This window comes from Acinonyx jubatus, chromosome C1, assembly GCF_027475565.1.
Source record: "Acinonyx jubatus isolate Ajub_Pintada_27869175 chromosome C1, VMU_Ajub_asm_v1.0, whole genome shotgun sequence".
Classification (NCBI taxonomy): Eukaryota; Metazoa; Chordata; class Mammalia; order Carnivora; family Felidae; genus Acinonyx; species Acinonyx jubatus.
The window spans coordinates 7548456-7565120 of record NC_069381.1 but is presented as its reverse complement, the minus strand read 5'-3'; the positions used below and the strand labels follow the sequence as shown (position 1 = coordinate 7565120).

At 47.3% G+C, this 16665-nt stretch overlaps 1 protein-coding gene across 3 annotated transcripts in view; it reads right to left on the bottom strand.

Moving 5' to 3' along the window:
* Positions 1-16665, bottom strand: part of PEX14 (peroxisomal biogenesis factor 14) — a 142798-nt gene that overhangs the window by 14088 nt on the left and 112045 nt on the right. For all 3 annotated transcript variants that reach the window (XM_027060435.2, XM_053207070.1, XM_053207064.1), the window contains one exon: positions 13864-13992. In XM_027060435.2, the coding sequence (XP_026916236.1) occupies positions 13864-13992 (129 nt within the window). The remainder of the gene's footprint in view (positions 1-13863; positions 13993-16665) is intronic.

Sequence of the window (16665 nt, the reverse complement as noted above, 5' to 3'; positions counted from 1 at the left end):
GGGGGCTGAACCAGTGGGCTCCCACCAGCCGTGTCCAAGAGTGCCTACTTCCTCACAGCAGCACCGCGGGCTCAACACACTCAGATTTCTGCCCGTACTAAGGAGAAAAGAATCCCCCACTCCAGTTTTCATTTGCCTTTATCTTCCAGAGAGGACTGAACATCTCTTCCTTGTGTGTCCTTTCTGGGGTACTGTATGTGATCCTGCTCTCCTACTCGATTTCCTCATCAATTTATAAAACTTCTTATACTGCTGAAGGGGGCTTTCAGGAGGCAAAGGTGGCAGTGATGGAGGAGCCTGGAAAATTAGTCCTTTGTCTGTGACAGAAGCTGCAAAAGTCCCTCCCAGTATATGTCTTTTGACTCTGCTTATGGTGCACCTTGGCGTGTCGCATGGGCTCTGGGGTGTGGGTTATGGCAAGCCAGGGCGTCCCCACTCCCTCCTGGGGCTGTGTAGTGACTCTCTGGGTCACAGAAACTGTCTCCAGAAAGGAGTTCTGCTGCTCTGCTGTAGTGAGCGTGCCCACCCAACAAGTATCTATGTGGATAAGCAACTGCGGCTCATTAAATCAAAAGTTCTGAGACCCCCGACGTAGACGGACATTTCTACCCTGACCCAGAGGAGCCAGGAGGCTCTGAGTCCCAGGCAACCTTTTCATTGGTCGCATCCGAGCCCACTCCGCTCTGAGTGCCTCGATGCAGCGTCCAACATCCAGTACGAGTCCATTTTTAGGAGGAAAAAGTGGAGACAGTAACCTTGTCCCTCTTCAAGAGTCACTGTTCAGGAGGGCTTCCGTCCACATCTAGCACCTCCATCTGTGCTGCCCAAATCCTCAGAGAGAACAGCTTCAAAATGGGCATGTTTCTAGAATATTCTATTCACCACGGACTTCTCAAATACTCACTCAATCTCCTGCAAGAGAACAGCTGCAACGCGCTAGAAACTGGACCAGAACCAAAGCTTGCCCGCTTCCTTCTTTCCTGCAAACATGGTGCCTGGACAAGCGCAGTCTCTCATTCTGGGTACTGGAGCTGGAAGGCTGAACAGATGCTGGCAGTTCAGGGGTCCACGAATCAGAACCCCTCCTCCAGCGGCCGCCACCTTTCCAGAGCTCTGACCTCCTCAAGCACCAAGCAACACCTGTGGCTCCCTGCCGGCCGCACCCTTCACCCCCACACCGCGACTCATTCCTGACATGCTCGCGTTAAGAACATTTTATTGCCCCTTGGTTTTCATTATTAATGAAAAGGGACCAGAATGATCTTTCCTAAAGTTCAGAGAGTCTATAAAGACAAGAAGCTGAAATGCCATTTTACTCGTTTTGGAGATGTGTGATACAATTCTGTCTTGTGGCAAAATGAAAAAAGAGAGAAAGTAAGAGGAGGTAACTCTGACCTGCCGCGTGGATTTCAAAGGTAACAGAGCAAAGCACTTGGTGTGATCCCAAACTGGCTCAAACCCCCAACCGTGACCACTCAGAGTCTCCCTGTCGCCCACCCTGGGGCCCATTTTTTCCAAGGCCAGTGCAGACCCCCACGAAGGAACAGAGCACCTGGGAGATACACCTCTCTGGTCCCCACCCTCCCTGAATGTCCAGAATTTTAGAGTCAAGGGCAGAAAATGGGGCCAGTCAGTCTTCTGCTCTAGCTTGGAAATAAGGGAAGCAGAACAAATGAGCCTTTTAAAAGCTTCCAAGCCTCCAGTCTGGAAGCAGACGCCTGCCTGCGTACAAGGCAGGCGAGAAGCCGGAGACCAGAGATCCCGGTTCCACACCACCGACCCAGTGGCTCCCAAGGACGTTCTTCTCTTCTTGTCAAGCACAGACCACTTGACTGAAGGTGGCAGAGCTCTGTGCCGTTGGAAGAGTGGAGGAACAATGATATGTTTGTTTACTGTCACTCAGATTCAAATTGTCCACAGCACCTCCCCAACAGGTACAGCCAGCTAATGAGCTGAATGGCCGGGTGCTTTACCAACAACACCTCATCGCTGGCATCTCACGAAGAATAAAGAGGCAGTCAGCCATGGAAGCAGTGTTCAGCCTGTACAACTGAGCACTGCTGGGCCTGCGCTGATGCCTTAGGCTGCCGCAAGGTCAGAGGCCAAATCACCGCAGGGAGAAGAGCGAAGGGCTCTTTGAAACTCAATGCCTTCTTTAACCTTCCAAGGACTTTGTCAACTAGCTTGAGCTCGGCCAGTCTGCCTGCCCAAAGCATAGGGTTTCAGATGAACCCACCGCGTGTGGTGGCCCTGTCGGGGGCAGGAGAGATGCATCCCTGTGGCTCCTGAACCATTCCGTGAACACAACTAAACCAACATTACTCCAGTCCTTTAGTCTAACCTCCATCGACCAAGAAACGGCAAATGACGCATGTGGGGCTGGGAATCCCACACAGCAACACAGCAATGTTGAACTCGAAGCCACCAAGTCACGAACCCGGACTCACTGATATCACGGCAACGCCACAATCCAGTAAGCGTCACAAGATCATGCTGTTGACGACACGGAGAAACTATCAAGGCCTCGGGGAGGCTGGCAGCCTCAGTGCAGGGCGAGGCGGTGCCAGCAACCAGGCAAGCCTAGCTGGGGTCCCCTCCACGCTCACCAAGGCTGGGGCTGTGACTCCACATCGCGCCCTACCCAGCTGCTCAAATCATCCCAACAGCTTCACTCACAAGCCACCCTGGAAATTAAATAAGACAGGCTCTTCCACAGTGAGGGCCTGGAATAAAGCCAGTCTGCCAAACCGGGGCTTGTTACGCCACAGAGTGGCGGGGCTAAATGCACAGAGACTGGCGACCGGCTGTACTACAGGCCAAGCTGCGGGGGGCCGGCCACTGTATAGGGGCACTCTGGGGCACCCGGTGGAGCATGGTGGCAGCAGCCAGAAGGACAAACCAACCAGAGCATGGCACTGAGAAACACAACAGCTCTGCTCTGAACAGAAGCACTGGGCAGCAAGGGCAAAGGCACCACGGTGGCCACACCTGAAAATTCAAGGCCCTTCATGTGAACATCACACGAAAGGCCATCTTTTCCACTTCTGACAGGCTGCAATGCTATCAGCAGTGTCATCTTTAGGTAGGAAGGACTCTGACAGTCATATCCATATCCTCAGTCACAGATCAAAATATATAAGCTCTAATTAAACTCTAAGAACTCAGAAGCATCCAGGAATAGGCCCAGGCTTATACAGTCAAGGGATTTTTTTTTTTTTTTTTTTTGCCAAAGAGGCCCAGGGAAAGGATAATCTCTGTAACAACTGTGCTGGGACAACTAGAGAGCCACAGAGGGAAGAGAGTGAATCTCAACTCTCACCTTGTTTCATACACACACATTAACTCGAAGTGGATCGCACACCAAAGCCAGAAAGCAAAAACTCTAAAGCTGCTGTAAGAAAACAGAAAACAGAGAAGGAAATCCTTGGGGCAAGCAAAGACATCTTCAAATACAAAAAGAATGAGTCACAAAAGAGGAGGAAAAAAAGAACAAAATGGACACGATCAAAAATTTAAACTTGGGCTTTTCAAAAGGCACCACCAAGAAAATGAAAAAGTAAGTCATAGGTTGGGGGAAAATATCTGCAAATCATGTATTTGATAAAGAGCTGTATCTATACAACTCAACAATGAAAAGACACTTTTTTTAGAAAAAAGTGTGAGCAGAAGACTAGAAGAGATACTCCATGAAAGATGTAAGAATGGCCAATAAGCACGTGAAAATATCATCAGTCATCAGGGAGATACAAATGACAAGTACAATGAAATCCTATCACATACACGTTCATATATGGCTAAACCTAAAAACTGAGACTATCAAGTGCAGACCACGATGTGGAGAAACTGAAACCCCCCCTCCCCCGCTCTGCTGACGGGAATGACAAATGGCGCAACCACTTGGTGAAAGAGTTTTATAGTTTCTTACAAAGTCAAACACACACACCACGTGTGGCTAAGGCAATACACTCCCAGGTATAAGACGAAGAGAGAAGGAAGCACACAGGCACACAAAGGCTTCTACTAGCACACGAATGTTCATGGTGGCATTATTCGTAATAGCTCCAAACTGGAAACCCAAACAACTATCGACGGTCGACAGATAAACAAATTGTGGGAGATCCAGAGCACAGAGTAACAGGAGTTAGCAAACTATGCCCGCTTGGCTAAGCCCCACTCAGCCTGCTTTTATTCAGCTGTGAGTTCAGAATGGGTTTTATATTTTTAAAGGAATATGGGGGGGGGGGGTGTGTGTGTCACAGAAACATGTGTATTTGTGTGTGTGTGTGTGTGTGTGTGTATAACTTGACAGGTAGATGTATCTCTACATGGATCAATCTCAAAGCATCAAGTTAGGGTAAAGAAACCAGACACAAAAGATTACATGCTATATGATACCATTTACATGAAAATTTCTGAAAGGTAAGAACTTTAGTAACCCAGAATAGATTGCTGGTTGAAAGGAAACTGAAGTTGGGGAGGGGACAGATGCAAAGAGCACAAAGAAACTTTCTGGGGTCATGGACATTTTCTATATTGTGGCTGTAGTGTTGGTTACAGGAGTTAAATGAATTACAATTTGTACAATTCATTAAACTGTACACCTAAAATTGATTAATCTTACTGTGTATAAATTATACTTCAAAAAAAGCTGCCCAGGGGCGCCTAGGTGGCTCAGGTTAAGCATCTAACTTGGGCTCAGGTCATGGTCTTGGGTTCGTGCGTTCGAGCCCCCCATCAGGCTGTCTGCTGTCAGCACAAAGCCCACTTCAGATCCTCTTGTCTCCCTCTTTCTCTGCCCCTCCCCCACTCTTGGGTGCCTTCTCTCTTTCTCTGTCACTCAAAAGTAATAAATAAGCATTTCTTAAAAAGCTGTCTAAGAGAAAAATTAATAGAAATCCAGAAATATAAAACCACCATATGACCTAGTGATTCAACTCCTGGAGGTCGACCCAAGAGGAATGGAAACATACGTCCACATCAGACTTGCACACAAATGCTCTTGGCAGTACGATTCACTTTAGGCCAAACTGGAGACAGTCATCCATCAACTGGTGAACCCACAGACATAAGATGGTACGTTCATACAACGGGTGCACTCTTCAGCAATAAAAAGGAAGTCCTGCTACCTGCTGCCCCATAGAAGAGCTCCAAAAATACTGTGCTGAGCGAAAGGCAGGCACAAGGGACCGTATATTGCAAGATTCCATTTACCCGAAACATCCAGGAAAAGGACAGAAAGCAGATTAGTGCTTGCCTGGGGCAAGAGGGGAGGTTATCAGTAAAGGGGCACAAAGAATCTGATGGGGAAGAATGAAAGTGCTCCAACACAGACTATGAGTGCATCACTCGGTAAGTTACCAGAAGTCAGGTGAGTGTTATAATACGTAGAATATACTCCAGTAGCTTGTTTTAAAAAAAAATTTTTTTTTTAGAATGCCTGGGTGGCTCAGTCAGGTAAGTGTCCAACTTCAGCTCAGGTTATGATCTCACGGTTTATGAGTTCAATCAAGCCCCGCATCAGGCTCTGCGATGACAGCACAGAGCCTGCTTCAGATCCTCTGTCTCCCTCTCTCTATGCCCCTTGCCTGCTCTCTCTCTCTCAAAACATAAATAAACTTAATTAAAAAAAAAAAAAGAGTATAGAAACAGACCCATGCATATATAAACAATTGATTTCTTTTAACATTAATTCACATTTTGAGAGACAGAGACAGAGCATGAGCAGGGGAGGGACAGAGAGAGAGGGAGACACAGAATCCCAAGCAGGCTCCAGGCTCTGAGCTGTTAGCACAGAGCCCAACATGGGGCTTGAACCCACAAACCGTGAGATCGTGACCTGAGCTGAACTCGGAGGCTTAGCCAACTGAGCCACCCAGGTGCCCCTAAACAATTGATTTTTGATAGAAGGACAAATAACTCAATGGGAATAGGATAATCTTTTGTCCATATGGTGCTGGCACAACTGGATATCCATGCAGGCAAAAATGAACCTTGACTTTCACATTATACCATTACATAAAAATTAACTAAAAATGAATCACAGATCTTGACGTTAAAGCATACACTATAAACCTCTAGGAGAAAACCTCTCCAACCTTGGGGGAAAAATAAAGTCTTCACAGACAGGACATCAAAACCATAAACTGTAAAGAAAAAAAAAAAAAGATAAATAGAGAGCACCAAATTTAAAATCTTTTTTAAAAGGCAACCTAAAGGAAAAGAAAAGGCTAGCCACTTTGGGAGGAAATACAAACACCACACACATCTGACAAAGCATGTGAATCCGGAAGACATAAAGAACTCTTCCAACTCAAGAAGACAATTAAAGAGGCAAAAGATGGCAAGGGCCACTTCAAAAAGGAAGGCATGCAAATGGACGATATGCACGTAAAAAGATGCTCAGCAGGATTAGCCATCTCAGAAATGTAAACTCAAACCACTGTGGGATACCACTGTATACACATTAAAATGGCAGACTTTAAAAAGACCTAGAATACCAACTGCTAGCACCCATACTCAGCCACTGCATCTCTCACTGCTGATGGGGGCGTGAAATAGTACGACCACTTTGAAAACCAGTTTGGCGGTTTCATATGGAGACAGACATCCACTTACCATATAACCCAGCAACTCTACTCCTAGGCATTTACCCAAGAGCTACAGAAACATACAGACTCGCACCCAAACATTCATAAGAGCTTTAAGGGTAATAGCTCAGAACTGGAAATAGCCCGGAGCCCATCCGCTGGTGGATGGACAAACAGAGATGCCCCTACACCATGGAATACCACTCAGTAATAAGAAGGAAATAAGCCCTGATATGCACAGTGACTTGGATAGAGCTCAAAAACATTATGCTGAGGGGAAGACCAGACAAGAGAGTGTGTACTGAAGGATTCCATTTTATTTATATAAAACCCTAGGGGAAAAAAAAAAAAAAATCTCATCAGAAGCAATGGAAGGCAGACCAAGGGATGCCCCAGAGTCGGACTGGCTGGGAACAGGGCACACGGGAACCTTCTGGGGCATTGCAAATGTTCTACGATGTGGTGATGCCCACAGTGTATGCCTGCCAAAAGTCTCATTGTACAAGTAAGTGCATTTTATTTTAGGTAAATGATACCTCAATAAAGCTGATTTAGAAAAAGAAGTTGTTAGAATTTTTAAAACGAGGAGTGGAGCTGGAGGGAGCCAACAGTGATTGAGAACAAGACCCAGCAGCGGGGGCTCTACGTTCTCTCTCTGCTCAGTTAGCAGCTGAGACCAAAGGGAAAAGCAAGACCTGAGAATTCAAATTCAACTTTAAAAAAAAAAATTTTTTTTAAATTCAAATTCTAGTTCGTTAACATACGGTGCGATATCGGTTTAAGGAGCAGAATTCAGTGATTTGTCACTTACATACAACACCCAGCGCTCATCACAAGTGCCCCTTTCTTTTTTTAAGTTTATTTATTTTTTTGAGAGTGCAAGCACTAGTGGGGGAGAAGCAGAGAGAGCGGGGGTGGGGGGGTGGGGGGCGGTGCACGGAGAATCCCAAGCAGGCTATGAGCCACCAGCACAGAGCCAGATGCAGGGCTCGATCTCACAAACTCGTGAGATCATGACCTGAGCCAAAACCAAGAGTCAGACACTTAACTGACTAAACCACCCAAGTGCCCCATCAAGTGCCCTCCTTAATATCCATCACTCGCTTCGCCCATCTCCCACCTACCTCCTTCCATCAGTTTTCAGTTTGTTCTCTATCATTAAGAGTCTCTTGTGGTTTGTTTCCCTCTCTTCTCTTCCCCCCCTTTCCATATGTTTATCCGTTTTGTTTCTTCAATTCCACATGTGAGTGAAATCATATGCTATTTGTCTTTCCCTGACGGACTTATTCGCTTAGCATAATACACTCTGGCTCCAGCCACGTCATTGCAAATGGCAATGTTTCATTCTTTTTGATGGCTGAGTAATATTCCGTTATGTGTATGTACATACTACATCTTTATACACTCATCAGTCGATGGACATTTGGGCTGTCTCCATTGTTTGACTATTGTTGATAGCGCTGCTATAAACATTGGGGTGCATGTCTGCATGCATTGTATCCTTTGGGTAAATACCTAGTAGTACAATAGCTAGATCATAGGGTGGTTCGATTTTTAGTTCAAATTCAACTTTTAAAAATGCCCTCTGGTAAGTTATGATACATACATAACAATATAACATTTATAAGTTATGAAGCATAATAATAAAATCAGCAATCCTAAACCCACCTACTTTACCAGCTAAAGCTTTCCAAATACCACTGCAACCAGCCGTGTGCTCCTCTGCACCCAGAGGTAACCATCATCCTGAAGTCAGTGTTCATTCTAACTCAGACTTTCTGTGAGATACGAAAAGCTGGGAGCGTGGTCCACCAGGACAAGGACTGCATTTCTCAGCCTCCTGTGCAGGCAGGTGTGGCCATGTGACCGAGTTCCCGCCAGTGGGCAGGAAGTGAAAATGATGGGGGCAATTTCCAAGAGGTGGGTCCTTTACTCTCCTTCTCCTCACTCTTGCTGGCTGGACAGCAGATGGGAGGGTGGGAGTTGGGGAAGTCACGCTGGAACACAAGACAGATGCCAGCCAGGTGTCAGAGATGCAGAGCAGAGACTCTCGGCTACCTACGTGACCATAACCGAGAAATACTCTTCCGTTTCGTTTGGGTCACTCTTATTTGGGGTTTTCTGTTATTTGTTGAGGAATCTTATAAAATGAACACGGTGCACCGTGAGCAAAGATATAATCCTACCTACCACCAACACCAAAGACACCTTCACTGGCCGAAAAAACCTAGGGAATGGATCTCTTTACTTGGTTCCTGCCTGGGACACTGGCCTTCCTCGGTATCTACAAATGGCATTTATGTGGCACCCACATGGCTCCACTATGGGTGTGGCACAAAGCAAACAGAACGGACAGGGTGCTCACTCCTGAAAAGCTGCTATTCTAAACCAGTCACTTGGACAAAAGAAGAAAAATGTAATTTCCTAAAAGTTAGAGAAATGTTTTCTTCAATACACAAACCAGTAACTTCTATATAAGCAAAAAGTGAGATGTGTCTTCAGAAATCCCAAAAGCTCTCACCATTCACCCCAAGCAAGATGGCATGGGTTAGTCTTTACTGTCCTTCCCCAAGCACTGGTATTCCCTCTAAGTGGTCACATGGCCTCCTGAAGGCAAGGCCCGTCCTCTGCTCCCACGGCCTGCACGGCCGAGCACACAGAAGGTCCCATTCGCTGGTTCCCCGGGAAGCTCCTCCCAGCTGATGGTAACACAAGACAGCCTTTTAATTCTCGGGCACATTTCCACCACCATCTATCCACTCAACAAGCACTTCTAGAGCACCTGCTAAGTCACAGCCTTGGCTAATAGATTAAAAAAACAAAACACAACACAACAAAAACAAACAACCTGCCTCTAATCCAAGGAACTCATGATTTAATAGAAAAGACAGTGAATAAACATTAAAGTGAGCAGGGCTGAGCAGGCCAAGGGGAACCTCCATCCCACTGGAATGGAGACATCTGAAAGAGTCCCTAGAGGGGCTGGCAGCTGACCCCAATCCCAAAGAACAGCAACGAGCTGGCCAGGCAAAGAAGAGGGGAAGAGCTACAGGCAGAGCATGTGGACCACCGCCTCATCCAGCACACTCCCAGAATGTCTCCCCTAGCTCCCCACGCGGCATCTTCTCAGATGATACAAATGGTTTTAATATTAGTCTAAGAACAGTATCGTCAAACAGGTAATACAGCCTCAAAAATAATCCGATGATGCATCTTGAAGAGAAATACTCAGTGTGCTCTTGACTGTTCCTCCGTGAGGGTGATGACCTGGCTGCCACCTCCCACGCCAGGCCTCTCTTCTGGCACTGCCATCCCAGGCTCCGGCCACTGAACATCACACGGCTTCATGTCCACACGCCTTTGCCTTAGCCTGGATGCTCTCATCCATCTTGGTTGGTCAATGAACCAATCACCCCTCCCCCAGGCCCTTCACACCCAGCGAAGCATCCCCTGTTCTATGAAGTGCCCTTTTGCCTCGTCTGTGCCACTGGCCTCACCCGGATCTACCTCAGAGGCACTGCTCTTTGCTTCACTGCCTCTCCGGCTGGACAGGAAACACAGGAGACAGCAGTTAGGCCTTATTAATCTTTTCATCCCCGGGGTCTAGCACAGTGCCTGGCCCATAGCAGGAGTATAGTAAAAAGTGCTTGCTCACTGAATGAAGATCATCGAGGGTAAGTATATGCTACTAAACAGGTCTATGAAGAAGCAAACTAAGACCATGCACTCTCAGGATTTCTAATCGAGGTGTCAAAGCCTTTCATCACTCACACATTTACACCCTAACTGAAGCTATAGGTCCATCTGTGAAAGACCCAAATTGGTTACCAAAGACAGTGAGGAAAAATATTTAAGCCTAGGAAAAACATATGACCCTACAAAATTTACGCTGGCCCTGCCTAACTCTCAAAGCTACCTTGCTTCTTGTTTCTTTGGGAGGAAAGAAGAAAAATCAGCCTGGAACAAACCAATCAGTCGAGCATTCAGCAGAACTTTATGTTTGGGCCTGGGCAGGCACCACAGATGTCCACACATACTGATTCCCGATTCAACGTCGAACAAAAAGAAAGCAAAAAGAGAAGCAGAGAACGTCAGATTTCCTCTCGAATCCCAGCCTGACTTTTCCTGAGCTCTGCCCGACTTTCCTTTCAGCCCTGACAACACGGGTTTATTCTCACACCAGGTGACACCGAGTTTCCCTCAGTGTCAGCCTCCTACTGTTTCACAAAGCCTTCTCTGACTTCTCTAGCCCACATTAATTTTTCTCTTTTCTGTATTCTTACAAAATTTCTTGTCTGTGTAATTAATTTTGGCATTAAATCACAATGTCTTATACTATTATCTTTTCTTAAGAGTTCATCTTCTCTCTCCCAGAGAACCTACAGGATCTTGAAGGATCACGTTTTGTATCTCTGACGATAGAGTACTGAGTATACGATAGGTGCTTAATAAATGCGGATGGATTGGCCCGGTACCATGCCGGCAGGTGTCCAAGTTCTCTTTGCTGACACACAGGCCATTAACTACCATCCCAAGGTCAACCACATTCACCAAAGAGCCGAGACACCAAGAGAGGCACCGAGTCGGACATCTGCCATGAAGCAGAAGGGCCGGCAAGACCAGAGGTGATCATCCAAGAGCAGTGGGCTCCCGGAGGTGGTCTTGAAAAAGCTATCCTTCCCCGAGGCGTGAGCATCTGGGGCTGTGCCCAGAGAATCCCATTTTCCAGGCTTGGGTTCAGAGATGGAATGTCTGTCCTTAAAGAGCCAAGACATGGGAAGGCAAGGGCTCTGGATGTAAAATGGGCAGGAACACACATGAGCGGAGGCCATAAATCCCTCCCGGGACGCAGACAATGCCTCAGTGATAAGCATGCAGATTGCACACCTAGTTCAGAAACTCCCCTGAGTTTGCTTGTAATTAAGGGGGTTAGAAAGGTAAAAAAAAATATATAAACCCAATTAATCATTTAAATATTTAAAGTCAGATTTTTTCCTCACTCCAGGATTAGTATATTTCATAACGCCAGCAGCAGACAGCCCTGGTTTTTACTGGGGTTCATTTTAGAGCATGTTTAAACTAGTCAGATTGAGTGATGCTTCCAGCAACTAATCGCATGTCAAATAAAAGATATTTTATGTAATAAATTACCGCTACAAGTAATTCAAATGTCATTTATCAGTTTTATTATCAGTCAGGCAAAGTCTTGTTTCTCTATATTAATCAAAATCAAGCTTTTTTTTTTTTTTTTTTTTTTTTTTTGAGCAGTTTTGACACCTCTTGGCAAAAGTACAGAAGTGTAGAGGTAGAGTCACCCCCGGAGCTGAAAGGAGCGGGTGCGGCAGTACCAGAGGGATGAAGCTCAGCAGTGACAAGTAGAAACTTCAGGGATTTAAAAATTGCCATTGCCATTGTTTTTACACTAGCGTCAAAGCAGGAAGGAGTCTGTCTCTAAGAAGATGTATTTTATTTTTAGGGCTGGGAGTCTCTTAAAAATACTCCTACCTAAATACCTAAACATGTAATGCTTTTTCTCAGAGAGACCTGGACAGAAGAATAACTTAAATGACAGTCCTGCCCCTCCCCAGCTCTTTCTTTCGCCTCTTTCAGAAAGACCAACAGTGTAAACGACCCTCTGTGTCTACCAAAAGTAGGCACGTGTATGATGTTTCAGGCCAACTCTGTGACCAACCAGAAGAATCTGTTCTGAGCAAGAAGTTTCCAAGTAGCTGAGAGACCTGCTTGGTTTTAAGCATGGAGAAAACAGCTGGAATACAACAGATGTGCGTCTTAGAAAATTCTACACCCCAGCTGCCACTGCCTGTCCTCAACAAATGCCATTAAATGGCTGGGCCCAGGGACACAACCAAAGAAAAAGTGTGGAGAGCTGGCCTTTGGTTAAAAGGAAACACGGAGAGCATGTTTAGTGACCCAAGACAAACACGATAGGTCGGAAAGAATACTGGCCAGGAAGGAGGAGTGAGTCCCCGGCTGACAAGTAGTTGCTACTGACTCAGAAGCTCCAATACAAGGCTCACCGCTGAGCACCATTTCTCTGGCCCCAGAGGTCACGTGACACCGGTGTTCCGCTGGACAAGGTGACCACGGATGAGGTGAAACTGACAGCGTGCTACTTGGCCTCACCCATTCAGCCTCACCCAGAAAGCAAAAGAAAGGGCAGATCTAAGTGAGGTCTGTGACGCCCCGGCCCCTGTGATGCCGGGGCCAGTGAGGAGGACAGCAAAGCAAGAGCCAGAAGGTAGCTCCAGACCACATGGTAAGGGTCCAATCAAGCCTGGCATTTAAAGCTAGGCCTTTCAAACTCTGATAGGCACTGTTTTAAATTAACATGTTTTGAAAAACTAAAACTTCTGAGACAGACAATTAAAATGAAGACAATTATAGAAAAGGCGTCTTGAAAGACAACAGATCCAAGGCTGAGTTACGTTGAAGACACGAAACTGGAGCTATTTTCCATCACTCTGAAGTCAATTTTAACCATTTTTAGACTTTTTATAAGTGATTTAAAGAAGGGGTTCTGGCTGTATTTTTGAAGGTTTGGACACTCATTACTAGTTTGAGGAACCTTTATTCCTAAAACAGCTTCACTTAAAAACAACATGGGTCATGTTCTCATGTAACAATTAAAAGCTACATTCAAAAAGGACCTTTACATTTAATCTGAAATTCTCTAACAGACTGTCAACACATAAATATACATGGTGTAGCCAGGACGAGGGAGGGAGGGAGGGAGGGAGGGAGGGAGGGAGGGAGGAAGGAAGGAAGGAAGGAAGGAAGGAAGGAAGGAAGGGGACAAAGGGGGTGGGTGGGAGACACCGCCTTAAATCTACTAATATTAACTTTAAAAAATAAAATTAGGAGAGAAGTTATTTCAGTGAGCAAACGAGAATGCAGTCATGAATCAGACGTTCATGTTCTTATTCGTGGAAGAGTGACGGGCAAACGCATGATGTAAGAAACTGGAAACAGAACCAAGAAATACTTCTACAGATTCTTGCTTGTAACTCAAATATATGAAAGAACACGATAAACTCATTTATTCTGGTCCCTTGTCTCTGCTTACACCCTTGTCACACATTTAAAAGTTTGTCTAGGAGGGGATCTGGGTGTGTCACGTTCTTTTGGAAAAACCCAAGAGCCATCTCCTCATCCCGGGCTCTACGCTTGCGGAGTCTGGGAGGTGGAAGCCCTGCTCTGTGGCCGGAATCCTCAACCCCAATCAAGGTTACAGCAGGCGTTTGAGTGGGTGACTTACTGTACGGCTGAGAAATGAGGTGAGGGGGCTGGACAGGAACCACCTGTGTGCCCGGCCCCAAGGACGGAGGCTCTTCGGCAGCCGTGCCCGACTGCTGGAAAGCCAAATCGATCTCTTCATCTGTCAGCCCTGGGGGAGAAGAGGACATAATTGCAGGTGAGTACCTTTTGCCACTGTCCATGGCCGCAACGAAATCTTCATTGAGAAACGACCCCTAGAGCCACAGGCTGCCTAGCATCGTGGTAAGTTTCCTCCCCGATTTCGGATTCTCCGGAACCTCTCCCGGTTGCAATTTAACCTTAAGCGACAGAATATTAGCCTCAACACTGCTTCCAAATGTGGCTCATTCAATTTCCTTAATTTATCCTTGAGTTTATTGCTGCTTCTGAAGTCGCTCCGTACTGCAATTCTCCATTCTTCCCCCGAAAACAGATACCATCAACTGCAAATGTGGCTCATTTTAATCTGTAATGGTGTTAAAAAAAGAGGGGAAAAAACTAACAATAATGCATGAAAACAGACAGGGAAACAAAAAACTAATTATTGGGTGAGACGACTAATTAGTCTCGATCGTTTCCGAAGACGGGAATAATTTGCTTTATTTTATGACAAATGCAGAAATAAAAAGAAAAATCAGGACTGACTGTGATTAGTATGAATGGGATATAGAATGTAAAGAAGAAAATAAAACAAGAAAACAGATCAAAACAAGGCCAGGCCCAAACTTTCAGATGGTTATTGCCCCAGCCTCGCAGAGGCTGCCTGTACCGCCTTTGGCTAGCTTTTCTGCTTCCCTTTGTTTTAATCCTCCTGACACTGAAGCACACTGCGCTCGGGACGGACGGCAGGGAACAGCAGGGCGCCATCTGCAGTGGCTACAGCGTGGGGAGAGGATCTGCCCGTGGAAGAGTACAAGGCCGGGGCGGGGGGCGCCGCGGGGACCCCATTTCCCGCGGGCACACACGGCTGAGGCTGACGGGGGCCGCCGGCTCTGGGGGAAGAGGACGAGGGTGCCAACCAACCCGGAGCAGAGGAACGGAGTGTGGCGCACAGGCGTGAGAGAAACTTCCCCGCGGGCCGGGCCCGAGAAGTGGCTACAGGGGGTACGAAAGTGCTGGGGCCGCCAAGAGCGGGAGCGGCAGTGGGGAGGTCACGGCCAGCCCACGAAGACCACTCTGGCCGGCCGGTGCTGCTCCAGGAATCCCAGGATCCAGTGCGGCCGCCACATAAGGCTCTGAAACGAGAGCCGAGAGCTTTTCCCCATCTGGTCGGCAGCTCTCCATTAGAGGCCACATCATGGTGTATCTGCCCCTGGGGGTGCATCAAGTACAAGGAGCTTCAGAGGATCAGCATCTTCCAGAGCCTGGTGCCGCATGCTCTGTGCCGAGGGGCTAATAGATGGGGCACATTAATGCTCCGAAGCACAGCGCTGCCCCACACCTCACGGGCCTGTAGTTGGCCGAGCGCCTCTCCAACTTTTCAGGCCCTACGCAAGTGGTCAGGGAGAAGGCCTGAACTACTCTGAACGGCCCCGGACCCTCTGTTCCCCTCCCTAGGCTGAGCGGTTGAGGGCTGTCCCCATTTAAAACTGCAGCTCTGCCCCTTCCCCCTCCGCACACAGAGGAGCCAGCCAGTGGTGGGCAAGGCTACCGTGCTGTGAAGCCTGAACGCTGCTGGGGTGGCCCCCGGCGCACCCCGCTCTCAACACACTGACGTGGCAGATGAAAAGGCTGGCACTGAGCGCTTTCAGATACAAAAGCTACCTCTGAGTATGTGGGGAGCTATACGGGACGTTCCTCCTCCCAAATGGCCCAGCTTGCTCCCAAGGCCTCCCGAGAGAAAAGGGCAGGACAGAAGGAAAACCCCTGAACCCTGAGCGTGTGCTTCTCGGGCTCCATCCAGCCTGAGAGTGCCTGCCAGTCAACCTCCAGAGAGGGAGGGGAACCCCTTCCAGGGTTCCAGCAGGAAAGGCCCACTCTAACCAGCTCATCATCAGCCGCTTGCTTGGAGAAGTACGTGCACGTGCGGCGTCAGCACGGGCTGATGGTCACTGGGACACTACGGAATTTCATAAACCTGGTGGTTCGTGTGCCTTGTCAGCCGCTGGCTGCAAATGAGGATAATTTTCCCAAAAGGAGCATTGAGTTGCATTCTCATTTTCCCTTCTGGCTCTTTCAAATATAAACAAGTACGATAATGTTTAGCGCTGGGGAAATCTATAGTAAGTCACGGGCTGTGCTGCGGCCCCGAGAGCTGCAGCTGGTTAAAGGGACAGCACTCCCTGCCCGCTGTCCTGCCCTCTGGCCCCGGGCTTTTACGGAGCCTGTTTTCCTAATAAAACATGTTCCTTGCATTATTGCAGCCGAGCCCACCAGTGAGGCTGCGGTTAAAGGGCATCAGCACTTCCTTCCGAGCTCTTGTTTTTCAGAGACCTTATCATTTGATGCTCTAAATTTACATTGGCTGGAATTCTGATATCCCTAATCCTCCGGAGGGCCGGGACTTTGATTTAGTTACATAAAATGAATCACTTTTCTTCTTGTAAAAAAAAAAAAAAAAAAAAAAATCAGCATTTTCATGATCTCACTGAATAATATAATTTCAGAGCTGGACCATTATCCTAGCCATTGCATTCATTTAACAGATAAAAAACAACAACTAAGACCCAAGCAAGGTGAAAACATGCCACTGATCATACCAGTTGGGGCGTGGTGCTGCCTGCTGACAGACCAAGGCTTTGGAGACCTCTCGCCCGCCCCCCCCCACCCCCCGCCCCCAGCACAGAAACAACACAGGGTAGGC